This window comes from Lissotriton vulgaris, chromosome 2_1 (genome assembly GCF_964263255.1).
Source record: "Lissotriton vulgaris chromosome 2_1, aLisVul1.2, whole genome shotgun sequence".
Lineage (NCBI taxonomy): Eukaryota > Metazoa > Chordata > Amphibia > Caudata > Salamandridae > Lissotriton > Lissotriton vulgaris.
Genome location: NC_141687.1, coordinates 1,850,328,723 through 1,850,342,296, shown reverse-complemented (window position 1 = coordinate 1,850,342,296; position 13,574 = coordinate 1,850,328,723). Strand labels below are relative to the sequence as shown.

The 13,574-nt window shown below is 43.7% G+C and overlaps 1 protein-coding gene across 1 annotated transcript in view; it reads left to right on the top strand.

The window, feature by feature from the left end:
• HACD3 (3-hydroxyacyl-CoA dehydratase 3) overlaps positions 1–13,574 on the top strand; it is a 362,043-nt gene continuing 348,469 nt past the window's right edge. Inside the window, exon 1 of the mRNA XM_086958018.1 lies at positions 1–277. Within this exon, the coding sequence (XP_086814144.1) occupies positions 188–277 (90 nt within the window). The 5' untranslated portion in view covers positions 1–187. The remainder of the gene's footprint in view (positions 278–13,574) is intronic.

Sequence of the window (13,574 nt, the reverse complement as noted above, 5' to 3'; positions counted from 1 at the left end):
GGCGCAGTGTGTCCTGGGATTGTTCAAGCTCTAGCAGGAAGGAGAAGGCACGGATCCTGCTGTAAGGAGGGGCACCCTCACACTGACTGTCGCGCATGCGCAGTTTGATGTCCCTTGGGGAAGTTGAATTGTGCCCTATGCCCGAACTGACCCCATCATAAAAGCCAAGAAAACCCACACTGGAAGCATGGAGGGAGCACCTGCCCTAACTCCTCAAGTGTACTGGGCACAGCGTCACAAAGAGCTTTACCTGCGGGTGGGACTAAGCGACGTGCAGGTAGGGAAATAGTTCGGAGATGGATCTGTGAGCACCTGGAATCATCCAAGGGTGTAAAGTCGGGATTACAAGGATAGATTCGAAACAAATTAGTGTAAAAGACACAACAAAATGTAAAATAAATCTAAATCCGTATTTGTAAAGCGCGAACTTCTCAAGGCGCTGGGGGCCGTTGTGGAAATGAAGAGAGCTGTTGCCCAGAGTCACATGGTGCTGAGCTGCCGCCGGAGCCGAGGATTTGAACGGTAAGCCCTGTGCTCACCGTTTGGTCAGCTGCTCTGGCCGCTGCCCCACACCTCTCCACTAAGGGTGCAGGTATAACGGATTCCGAAGTGTAGAGGTAGGAGGGGAAAGAAGACTAGTTCAAAGGGTTCGTTGGCAGGTGGTGAGAAAGCCAAGTGTGCAGGGGAGCAAAAGGACAGGTACTGGGTTATTATGTGTGCATGGGAGTATGAGGATCAAAGGGCTTAAGGTACAGGGGATCAGAAACGGGTTTAGACTGGTACAGCCATAGAACAGCTGCATTGAGGTGCTAAATGGTATTAAAGGGAGCCTGTTGTGGCAGTGCAGGGAGTGAAATTACACGCATCGATGAATCCGAGTGGTGCAAATTACAAGGGGATCTGAGATGAGCTTGTAAGGAGTGAGTTTGGGGGGGGGAGGAGTGGGTCGCTGTGTACACACATGGTCATTCATACCTCAGCCTTTCCAGTCACTAGTTTTCAGTATACAAGGACAGTCCGATCGAGAGAGTAACCCAAATGAAATTGATGGGGATGAAACAATTTCTGGGAGTGTGAGAAATATTTCCAGTCGGCTGATCCCATTGCCGTCTAAACTAGCGTGGAAGGTGAAAAACAGTCCAGTAAGGTCATAATTATGTGATTTATAATCCTCCCCCTGATTGCAACAGCGCCTATTACTAGCCATACAAGTCTTACTCCCTTATCGTTAATACAGAACACGGGGGCAGCATCTCCTTAAAAGTGGAGCAACTTATTAAAGCACAGGCCCTTACACTAGGCTCCCCACCCATCTCCCCAATAACCCATGATGAGACCTGAATACATCTCAGAGGTGTTAGTTAGGTACGTGCAAGCGGGATTATCATGTTGAAAACAATGCTATGTTTTTATGAAAAAAAGAGATGGTAGTGCGCCACTCTAATGGGCTGTCAGTAACATCTTTTGTCAGTCATATTCTGTCTGGGAGTAGGTGTCAAAGGGGGGAGGTACTCCGAATAATGCTCAAGACCACCCCCACCCTTTTTTATTAAATAAATGATCACACTGTGGATACTTTTACAATTAAGGAAGACAAGGTTACTGATACACAATTGTCAATATCGAATTGGACTGCATTTTATAAAAGTATAACTGAACATAACTTGAATGTTTGGATTGTTAAATATGTTTATAGATGCCAATTGTATAGAATATTGTGGACATTTTTTATTCTTTATTTTTTACACGAGGCAGGGTGCAGCAGTAATAACGTTTAAAGACCAGTGTGGTACAATGTGAAAACAGCAGGTTTGGGGAGACAATGGGATGGTAAATATGAAAGTATGGTTGGATCAGCATCAGAAGGACTTGGATTAGAGGAGGTAGGCACAGGGACATATACTTAGAGGCTGGGAAGGGCAGAGAGTGATATTTTCATGGTTATTGGGTAGAAGCCAAGTGTGCAGGGGAGCAAAAGGACAGGTACTGGGTTATTATGTGTGCACGGGAGTTTGAGTTTGCAAATGAGGATCAAAGGGCTTAAGGTACAGGGGATCAGAAACTGGGTTAGTTATGGGAATATTTTGCTCATGCCCGTAAAACTAAAAAAAAATAGAAGAGGGCAACTACGTAGGTTGCAAATGAGCATTTAAAAATACTCCGGGAGAAGATTAAGAATGTAACTTTATTTTAATTTGTAAAAAAAAATGAAAACCCAAGTTGACAGGGGTAGTGTCAATGTACATAATGCATTAAGTCTGATGTATTGAGCATCAGCTACCACTTCTCTTGGAAAAGTGGCTGGGGCATCAGTAAGAAAGTTTGTCAGTCGCACACTGATTAGTGGCGCGGATACAGATTCATAGAAGGAAGCTTCTCCAGTATTATATCTCGTCCGTTGATGGCTTTGTCGATGAAGATTCAGACATCTACGAAAAAAGCTGAGGTTACTGCACTGTCAACGACCTTGTCAGCGACGGCTACTACTACAACTGTCAAAACGTTGATGGCAGCAGCGTCTGCAGGTTCACAGCTAACTTTGACTACACCGTCATCGTCAACAAGACCAACACCTTCAAAGAGGATTTCGCCGAATACTACCAGCCTGTCGATGTCTCAGACGATGGCGATCTCGCAAACGAAGGTCGTCCACGCAGCAGCGATGGTATCACAGGCTGCTATATAAGTGACGGCACCGTCGTTGAGCCCGTCGACGGAGGGAAAAGCCAGCTTCCTGTATCACAAACAAACACAGGACTTTTCTAAGATTTCCCATGTGTCTCCAGCTTGTCTTTTGGACTTCCAAGAGTCAGGAGATGAAGGTTTGTTTGTCCCTGCATATAGTCCATCGAATATAAGGGTCAAATGTCAAGACTCGGACATTGAGGACAGTGATCCATCCTCTTACCTTGTTGGGGAATATTCTTTAACAGATAAAGAGCCTTCTTCTATTCAACGGCCTGATTCCTTCCAGGAACGTTACCTTTATCATCATCAGGAGGAGGAACACCATCACTTTAGCGAATCATCAGTGAATGTTCCAGTATCTTTAGTGTTGAACATACGTCATATGATTGATTTATTGTAGACGTTTTTCAGATACTAACGCTTCTCGGCGGCCTGCACGTCCTTTAGATGCACCTATGGATCTGGCTTGCCAAAGCACTCCAAAATCCACCAGAGGAAGGGTTTTGCCCCCTTAGATAATCATCACGAAGGACACGAGGATGCGAATCAGTAACAAATGGAAGAGGGTGAGATTCATACTGACGTGGATGTCCATGGTGAATGGAATGACTATATAGCTCTCATGCCACCATCACCTATCCCACATTCTGCGGATTCTCCACCTGCAGACATCAGTGGATTTCACGATCTTTTCACTTCTTCCCGATGCCATAGGTCTCGCATTTAAATGGTCTTGCATTTAAATGCAAGACCTATTGCATCGCAAATATTTTTTTAGTTTTTTGCGTGCCATGCACGCTTTGACTTTCACACGATGGTCGTTGGCAACGTGCTCTCATTCCTTGTTCCCCAGCCTCAGCCACCCTCTGCAAGAGCCAGAAAAGATGCAGCCTGGCATGAATGCACAGCAAGCAAACCAGGTCTTTTATGCCCTTTCTTCCACTCACAACAGCCTCGATTTTACCGGCACTGGCTGAAGACAGAGACAGCTGCCCTGGGTCCCCTCTTAAAAACAACAATACCTCGGATACTTCGTCTCTGTTTTACTTTTTTTTACTGTGCCCTTAAAATCGAGGCTGTTGTTAGAGGAAGAAAGGGTATAAAAGTGAAAACAAGCATTTGCAATGCAATAGGTCTCGCATTAGGAAAGTTTGAGCTATTGGTCTTGTAAATGACAATTTTTTTTATTTATGTGTTGGTTTTGAAAATAGCTAAATTAATAGCTTTGTCATTTACAATGCCAATAGTTATAACTTTCGCAAATGTGACACCTATAACCTGGGGTTGCGCTGAGTGGTGCTGTGGTGGTGCTGAGTGATGCTGTGGTGGTGCTGAGTGTTGCTGTGGTGGTGCTGAGTGTTGCTGTGGTGGTGCTGAGTGTTGCTGTGGTGGTGCTGAGTGTTGCTGTGGTGGTGCTGAGTGTTGCTGTGGTGGTGCTGAGTGTTGCTGTGGTGGTGCTGAGTGTTGCTGTGGTGGTGCTGAGTGTTGCTGTGGTGGTGCTGAGTTGCTGTGGTGGTGCTGAGTGATAATGTGGTGGTGCTGAGTGATAATGTGGTGGTGCTGAGTGATAATGTGGTGGTGCTGAGTGATGCTGTGGTGGTGCTGAGTGGTGCTGTGGTGGTGCTGTGGTGGTGCTGAGTGGTGTTGTGGCGCTGAGTGATGCTGGGGTAGCGCTGAGTGATGCTGGGGTAGCGCTGAGTGATGCTGGGGTAGCGCTGAGTGATGCTGGGGTGGCGCTGAGTGATGCTGGGGTGGCGCTGAGTGATGCTGGGGTGGCGCTGAGTGATGCTGGGGTGGCGCTGAGTGATGCTGGGGTGGCGCTGAGTGATGCTGGGATGGCGCTGAGTGCTGGGGTGGCGCTGAGTGGTGCTGGGGTAGCGCTGAGTGGTGCTGGGGTAGCGCTGAGTGATGCTGGGGTAGCGCTGAGTGATGCTGGGGTCGCGCTGAGTGATGCTGGGGTCGCGCTGAGTGATGCTGGGGTCGCGCTGAGTGATGCTGGGGTCGCGCTGAGTGATGCTGGGGTCGCGCTGAGTGATGCTGGGGTCGCGCTGAGTGATGCTGGTGAACAAACGTGGAGCATTAAAAATACAAACACTGCTTAAAGCCGAAGCTGGAGAGGGAAGTGCTCTGAACAGATGCCCTTGTACCACTTTGTTGAAAGTAAATAAACAAATGCTGGTGGAAAGCCATAGCAGAAGGGGAATTGCACGGAAGACGCAAGTCCGTCATTGCTAATAAATATTATGCAATGGAGGGCGAGGCGCGTATTTTGTAAATAAAGGCAAGCGTTATTCACAGAGCTTATAAATGCATAGTGTGAAAAAAAGGAATATTAATCATCCCCGGAGTACGGATCCATTGTCTTGATACACAATTACACACGATGTAGGGAATGCCTGTAAACCATCCAGGATCGGGTGATCACGTTGTGGAGCATTAAAAACAAACAAGTGCAAATGTCGCTGAAGTGGGAGGGGAAAGAGCACGGAACAGGCACCCTTATACCGCTCTGATGAAAGTAAGCAAAGACATGCAAATGCTGGTGGAAAGCCAAAGCGGGAGGGAGAAGTTCACGAAAGACGCAAGACTGCAATTGCTAATAAAAAAAAAAACAGTAGCATTGAAGTGATGAAAGCATCTTCATCTGCACCAAAGGTGAATTGTAACTTATCAAAATGTCTCTGATATGGGGTGAAGGACTACAAAGGAAAATCGGCGATCCGCTCCGCAATGCCTCAGAAGTCCTACAGAACAAGGGCAGCGCCAAACACTTAATCCGAGCCAGGCTCACTCAACAGTAGGATGCAGTGTGTGTGCCATGGCTGGTTATTCTCTGAGGCAACAGCGAGGGACAGTGAACGAGGCTGTAGGATGTGAAACATCACTCTAGAGACCATGCCGGAGCTAGAGGGGGAAGCCAAAACTAGTATTGATGCAGTGGCAGGCATAATCCAGGAAGTTGTAACAGATAACAAAGTGTGAGGTGCTTCCTTCCTTCTGGCCATTTTAACTCGTGAGACGGGCTGGTACAAGAAAGGAAACGCACAAAAAACAGCAGTAGCAACTGGAAAAACGTGTACCCCAAAACAAAGGCAAATTTTTCCTTTTAGAGAGGCCGGAGCGCACACATTAGGGAAGCATGCATATACAGCAGGCACGCAATGGCAATAGTGTTTAAAGGGCTTTAGCCCCTCCTCCCCCTCGTCTTGTGTGTCAGCCCGCGCTAGTATGTTAAAAAGATGGTAAAAAAAAACGGCAGCTGCTCAAGACTGCCGAACCGACGGGATGCACGAAAATGTCTCCGATATGGGGTGAAGGGCTACAAAGGAAAACAAGGAGGCAGTAAAGAATGCGAAAGTAAGAACGTGGGCGAAACAACTTGAGAAAGATTTTATTTTTTTAAGTAAAAGAAAGAAAGACAAACAGACGGAGAAATAGGAGAGTGAAATGAGGGAAGATGTGAATGGGAGGAAAATAGGAAGAATAGGAAGACAACAAGCAGAAAGTGATAAAACAAGCTCTTGGCATTGCTCTGGGGGGCGGGGGGAGAGCATTCTTTTTAAGTGTGAAGCAGGGGTCATGGGAGCGGATCCCTTTGAAGCACGGCCTCGCGCCCGTGAAAGTGAAACAGACTGAGGCCGAGCGCACGCTGGGGAAGCTTCAGATGCCTGTGGGAGGGAGGCTGATGGTTTTGATGTGGACGCGCGTTCCGCACGAGTGCACCACATGAACTGGACGAAATCCGCGATGGTTTCAGAGCTTGGTTTGCCCTCTATACTCTAGTCTATTTATCCCTTGCGGGATAGAATAGTCGAGACCTAAAAAATAAGGCCCTTTCACTTAACACTCAACAGGCGCTTCACACGCAATGGCAGATCGGCACACTGATGTGGACACGCTGGAAAGATATGCGTTAGGGATAGTAATGTTCATTCATTTCATGACCTCTGTGCTGGAACCCTGCACAGTGGGCCTGTCTTTAAGTGCTTGCTGGAAACGGGTATTGGACGGGGTCTGTCTAAGGGACGACCAAAGGGTTCACACTGAAGAAATGTTTATTTTCTTTTATATGGTGCGCATGTAGTCCGAGTTGACGTCTGCGTGCTTTAATAAAAGGCGCAATAGACACTATAAACTATGTACATTCAGAGCCGAAACAACTGAATTACGACGCATCGCAAGAAGTAGTAAGTGCTGTATAAATAAATTGCCAGCCACACGTGACCTCATTACAGAAGTGCTCTCTCGATGAACGAAGGTTGTGAGTGAAGACCCGCAGGATATGGGAGCGCACAGCCAGAAGAGGCGCAAGATTTAAAACAAGCATTTGCAATGCAGTAGGTCTCACATTTTTAAGAGTTATGTTTTGTGTGTGTATATGTATATATATATATATATATATATATATATATATATATATATATATATATATATATACACACACATACAGTCCTGTCCGCCCTCTTCTTTCAGAGGAACCACAGGCTCGGACCTCCCGACTCCAAAGACAAATTACGGACTCCCACAACACGTAGGTGGGTGAAGCAGTGACAATTTATTCAAGAATTCAAATCGTGAAATTCACAGGACCAGTGCCTGCCATGATGCGTTTCGCTCCTCACAGGGAGCTTGATCACATGATGCGTCTCCATACTCTGACATATTAAATAGTGAAAAATTGGCACAACCAGCTTGAGATACAAGCAATTCTGGCACAAAAATATAAAAAACAGACTTCTGCATTCTACTGTTTAATACAGTACATCTGATAATTTCCTTTTTGTAGTTTTAGTCGTGCAAAATACGCAAAAATTCCAAGAGAAATGTATATAAGTTCATAAGAGCGGTTTACATGAATGCAGATAAGTCATAATCGTTACATAGTGTATTGAAAAATTTAAAACCTCTCGTATAGTAATCTATATTGCAATGGGTTATGTATTCCAAGGAATTGTGGGCAAGTGCCCAAATTGAATAACACACCTAATAACAGATCTCTAAAAGAATGGCGTAAAAAGTAACATGCGACTCAAGAGTAAATAGTGACTGCAATAGACATGAACCATCCAATACATATCATGCATAAACTAATTAGTAATCTAAGATACCTGGGGGGGGGGAATCAAAATATAACTACTTAGTCAAATTAGCAGCAAATGTTCCTCAATGAAGTGTGAGTGCAATATTCTCAAAAAACGGTCAAATATATAAAAACCGATTGCTAAAAAAGGACAAAAAGATGACCAAACAATGGATAAAATCTCATATCAGTCAGATTAGCAGCAAATGTACCACAATAACAATGCATGTGCAAAATTGTCAATATGCTAAAGAGGACCAAAGATGGATAAAATCTCATAGTATAATAATTGCATGATAGCATTTTTATAAATGCAGTCAAAATGTCACATGGTAATAAATAGTCTGTTTAAAAATAAGGTGCATAAAAAAGTGCAAAGTAGTACTGTGCAAACAATTTAAATCACTAGCAGCAAAGGAAAAACCCTGAAACATTTAAGCCTAAACGATCCTAAAGTTCGAGTGCAATATTAAATAAAAAGATCACAGGAAAAAATATATGCATAAAATACTGATACAGTGCAAAACATGACCATCATAAAAAATTGTGCAAATCTTCATTCATGTTTAAGCCATTAGGGACTCTTGTATCGAGAGCTAAAATGAAACGAGACTCACGTTGTCTAAGTAGCTTGTCTTGATTCCCTCCCTGCCCGGGGTTGGGAACTGACCCTATGACTGTATACTCCAAATCCTTTAGTTTATTCTCGTGAACAGATTTGAAGTTTCTTGCGACCGGATAATTGTGGTCAGAATTAACGATGGCCCTAACATATTGTAAGATACGCTTATGCACTGGGAGTTTGGTGCTACCAATAAATTCCAGATTGCAGGTGCACTTAAGTTTATAGATGCATATTCGATACGGCAGGTAAGATGTTCTTGAATTGCTATCTCCTCACTAAAAGCTGTTTTATAGTGAGTACTGTTCTTAGCAAATGTGCTGGCACGGCAAAAACTACATTTGAAGAAAGCATTCTTAGTGAGCCAAATACTTTTGATTTTCAGCTCAGGCTTAGGTTTCACAAGGGCATCCCTCATGGAGGAAGCTCTTCTGAAGGTCATGGCTGGTAAGCTGGGTAGAATGGGACCAAGAATGTTATCAATCAGAACAATTGGCCATTCTGAATAAATAATCTTGCGGATAGCATTCTCTTGAGCACTAAATGTCGTGATCAGCCGAATAGAATGTACATCTTGCTCCACACTCCCCTTCTCAGAGTTGATACTAGATTGGGGCTGGAGCAGGTTATCTCTTGGCAGATTATTAGCTTTATTCAAGGCAAGGGTCAATTGATGTTCCTTGTAACCCCTGTCAAGAAATCTGCGAAATGCTGCCATCTGACATACAATGGAGACAGTTTCAGAACTGAAAATTCAATGGATACGGATGAACTCACCATATGGTATGCTTTTGATTAGGTGATGGGTATGTGCACTATCTGCATGTAGAATCGAGTTACCAGCGGTTGTCTTTCTGTGTAACTTAGTGTGAGAATGCCTTCATCTACATACAACAAGACATCAAGGAATTCGACAAAGGAGCTATCAATAGAAGCATTGAACTTTAGATTTAAATCATTGGAACTGATATCTCCTACAAACCTCATAGCATCATCCCTAGAGCCACTCCAGATTAAACAGATGTCATCAATATAGCGCTAATAATGAACTACCTGACTCCACCAGTGACGGTATGTGGTTCTGAGGACATGCTTCTCCCACCAGCCCACATGTAAATATGAGTAGCAGGGGGAGAAGCATGCCCCCATCGCCACACCAACCACCTGCTGATAAATGTCATTCTGGAATAGAAAAAGTTGGTTGGTAAACACAATTCAATTATTTCTAACATCATAATGTTGTGTTCTTTCATATCAATATACCTGTTCTCTAGAAAATGTTTAGTAGCATTAATACCATGACAATGATTGATACTGATATAAAGAGAATCAATGTCCATCACTACCAACAAATAATCCGATTACCAAGTTACATCTTTGATCTTATTAAAAAAATCAGTAGGTTATCTTATATAAGACGGTAGAATGGTCACATGTGGCTGCAGAAAAAAGTCAACAGGCTTGGATAAATTCTCATTCATACTTCCTTGAGCTGAAATGACAGGACGTCCTGGCACAGGAGTGACCTTTTTGTGTACTTTAGGCAGAAAATACAACATGGGAGTGACTGGATGTTCAATATTAAGGAAATTAATTTCTTCTTTAGTCAACAACCCATTTCTCTTCCATTGATGGATTCTCTTACGTGTTCTTTCTTCTGCAGCTCTCATTTCAAATTTAGTTGAATGTCTATAGCAAGAAGTATCAGAAAGATGACGATCGGCCTCTGCCAGATAATCAATACGGGACCATAACACTGTATTGCCACCTTTGTTGGATTTATTGATAATGAGGTCTTGGTTTTTTTGCAGCTTGGTAATGAACGTGTGATACTGATTATTGCTGTAGTCCCTCTGACGTGATTGAGAAGATACAGTTCTATTTAGGGACTTAAGGTCACAAATAACTCGGTCACTAAATACATCCACTGCATCTTTTGGCATAAGGGGAAGAAACGTGGAGCCTGGACGGAAAGGACTAGGAGCTGTCTTTTTATGGCAAATATCTTGACTGGCCACAGATAGATCAACATTGCTGGTTTCTTGTGCCAAATCATATAATATCTGTAAGTCAGGAATGTCTTTGACCTGTAATGACCCATCCGTATTGATGTTATTAGAAGCGTTAACAGATGGTCTGCCAGTAAATGTGTGTAGTTGAAAATGTTGAACCAATTTTATTTTCCTTATGAATTTAAACACATCTATCCATGCCTGATTGTAAGAAAAACGGTGCTTGGGACTGAATGAAAGGCCTAATGATAGAAGTTGCGTTTCTGCTTTAGATAACACAGTGTCCGTTAGGTTGATGACAGTATTTTGCGTTTCACTTTTCATTTCCTCCAGGTCCTTCGCGCATTCCCTCGAGGTAGTTTTGGCGGTGCTTGATCCTCCTCTCCCTGCAACGTTTGTTTGTTGATCCCCTTGCACATACTGAGGTTTGCGGGGGCGTAAGGTGTACCGCCGGTCCTCGCTCACAAAATTCAGTTCCTCCGCTAAAGAAAAACTAGTTATACCAGATGATACTGGAGCCGAGGTACCAGGTCGGCCATCCTCAGAATCACTGTTGGATATAAGGGAGACTGAATCAGAATCACCTTCATTAACGTGAACCTCACCACCAATGGTGCCTTGTTTGCTTTGTGAATTGCCCCTGTTAATGCTTGTCTCTTATAACGATCATATTTGCGAGCAAATGTGAAAATTCTTCCAGTGGCATAATCATTTTGATCACGTGCAAACTTGAAAATCTTCCTTTCTTTAATGACGTCTTTGTGTATTTAATGCTTAAATCAATGTAATGTTTCCCTTTATTGATCGGGTCACTTTGTCCAGTAACTTCAAGTAAACCATTAATGCAATCATTTTCTGCCAAGAGAACATTGCGGTCGATTTCTGCATATTTTATTAAAATATGAATCATATTCATCAATGCCTGCAAGTTGTTCTCTGCCCATTCTTGTAACATAAGAGGGTTTGGATTTTCAAATGTTGGAGCAATAAGTACACACAACCCTCTTGGAACACAATTGGCATCTCTATATTTTTCTAATGATTTTTTCTCTCACCATTTAGATAGTTCATTAAAAAAAAATTCTAATGTTTTTAATAGGCTTTTAATATCATTGCTTCCTGTATCACTTAGAACTTCTATGCTTGTCTGTCACTGTTTGTTGGTTCTGGAATAGGGCCTCCGCCGCTGATTCCCTGTCACGGATAGCATCACTGGAAAACATATTTATCTGGTTAACTAGTAATATATTATTATGTGTAAATGATTTCATATTTTCTCTTTTACGTAATGGTGGGACAGTTCGCCGACCCACCGCCATTCTTTTGTCTGATTGCTGGTATATTGCTTACTAGTCGGATTCAAACACGTGAATCTATAAAAAATGCAGTACTGGAGAAAAAACAAGCTACTTACCTATAAACTGTGGTTCTCCAGTAGTGATATTTTTTATAGATTCACATGCGGCTCTCCCTCCTCCCTGATTACCTCACCATGTATATGTGTATATACAACCCCATTTTGTACCGCTTTTGGCCGCCATAAGTGTGGCAGGGTATGCTCAGACGTGAGTCCCTTGCTCACTTTGCCACTGGATTCAAGCAAGCCGGGCTGAAGACGGCTGGAATGCCAGAAGCCGGTCCTCGGAAGCTTGTTTCCGGTCCAGGGAAGACATGGCTTGGCAGTTCGGGCTGGACTGTTCCCATGAGGCACAGGGTCAGACTGATTTGCATATAGCCATGTCTGAACTGGGGTTGCAGAGTGGGCTAAAGAACGGTGATGGATTAAACCCGGATCTTTTTACTGGGTGTGAGTGTTTGATTGATTCAGATGCTCCGTCCATCACCACCCCCTTTTGTACCGCTTTTGGCCGCCATAAGTGTGGCAGGGTATGCTCAGACGTGAGTCCCTTGCTCACTTTTCCACTGGATTCAAGCAAGCCGGGCTGAAGACGGCTGGAATGCCAGAAATCGGTCCTCGGAAGCTTGTTTCCGGTCCAGGGAAGACATGGCTTGGCAGTTCGGGTTGGACTGTTCCTATGAGGCACAGGGTCAGACTGATTTGCATATAGCCATGTCTGAACTGGGGTGGCAGAGTGGGCTAAAGAACGGTGATGTATTAAACCTGGATCTTTTGACTGGGTGTGAGTGTTTGATTGATTCAGATGCTCCGTCCATCACCACCCCCTTTTGTACCGCTATATATATATATATATCTCCAATTCGCAACTCCAACCACTTCCAACCCGCAATGCCGGCGGCGAAGAAGGAGACTCGAACCCCACAGCTCCTCAGGCAAAGAAGTTCTTTATTGCATCACAGCCTGTAAACTACACGTTTCGGGCTACCGAAGTCCTTGATCACATTCAGCTAACGTACTGCGTCATTGTTATTTTTATATGCTTATTTAGTGAACAACCACTCTCACTTGTGCTGGTCATATGACCATAGACATGAACAACAGACTTCTTCAGACTTCTTTCCCTGATTTCATAGCAATTATCCATGTAGGAAATAATGCGTGTAATGCTATTATAAAAAACAGTGCACTTTAATTGAAAAAAAACAAATTCAAAATAAGTAAATTCAATGTATAAATACATTAATAGTCCACTTTTAAACCGGATAAATCCGTATTTTATATATATAATATATATATATATATATGACCTATTTTCCATAGGAAATCCGCAACATTCTATTTGGAATAACTTTGGCGCCGGTTGACGAATCATGGCAAAATTTTCAAAACTGGTGGGGCGCTCCGGTCCGCTTCTGTTTTAGGTCTCGGCTGTTGAAACCAGCGCATGCGCTGCTCTTGGCATTCGAGAGCTTCTTGGAATAAATACAGATTTCAAAGCTCTCGGAGGCGGTGTTGAAGCCCCGCCCATCTTCCTCATTGGCTGACTTCATCCTGCATGCAAAACGCAGCCCCAGGATTGAAAAGGAGGCTTTTTAGTCCCTCCTTGTTGCCGCCTTGTCTGCTTTTAGTCCCGCCCACCAGGATTGGATCTCCCACTCGCGGCCTCACACACGCTCCTTCATTAGCTGGGACACGCTATGTTTTAATTTTGTGCAGCTGCACAATGCAACACTTTCTCCACTTTCGCTTCGCTCTACTGCAACAGACTCACGCTGCACAATGCGATGCTTTGTCCACTCTTGCTTCACATTG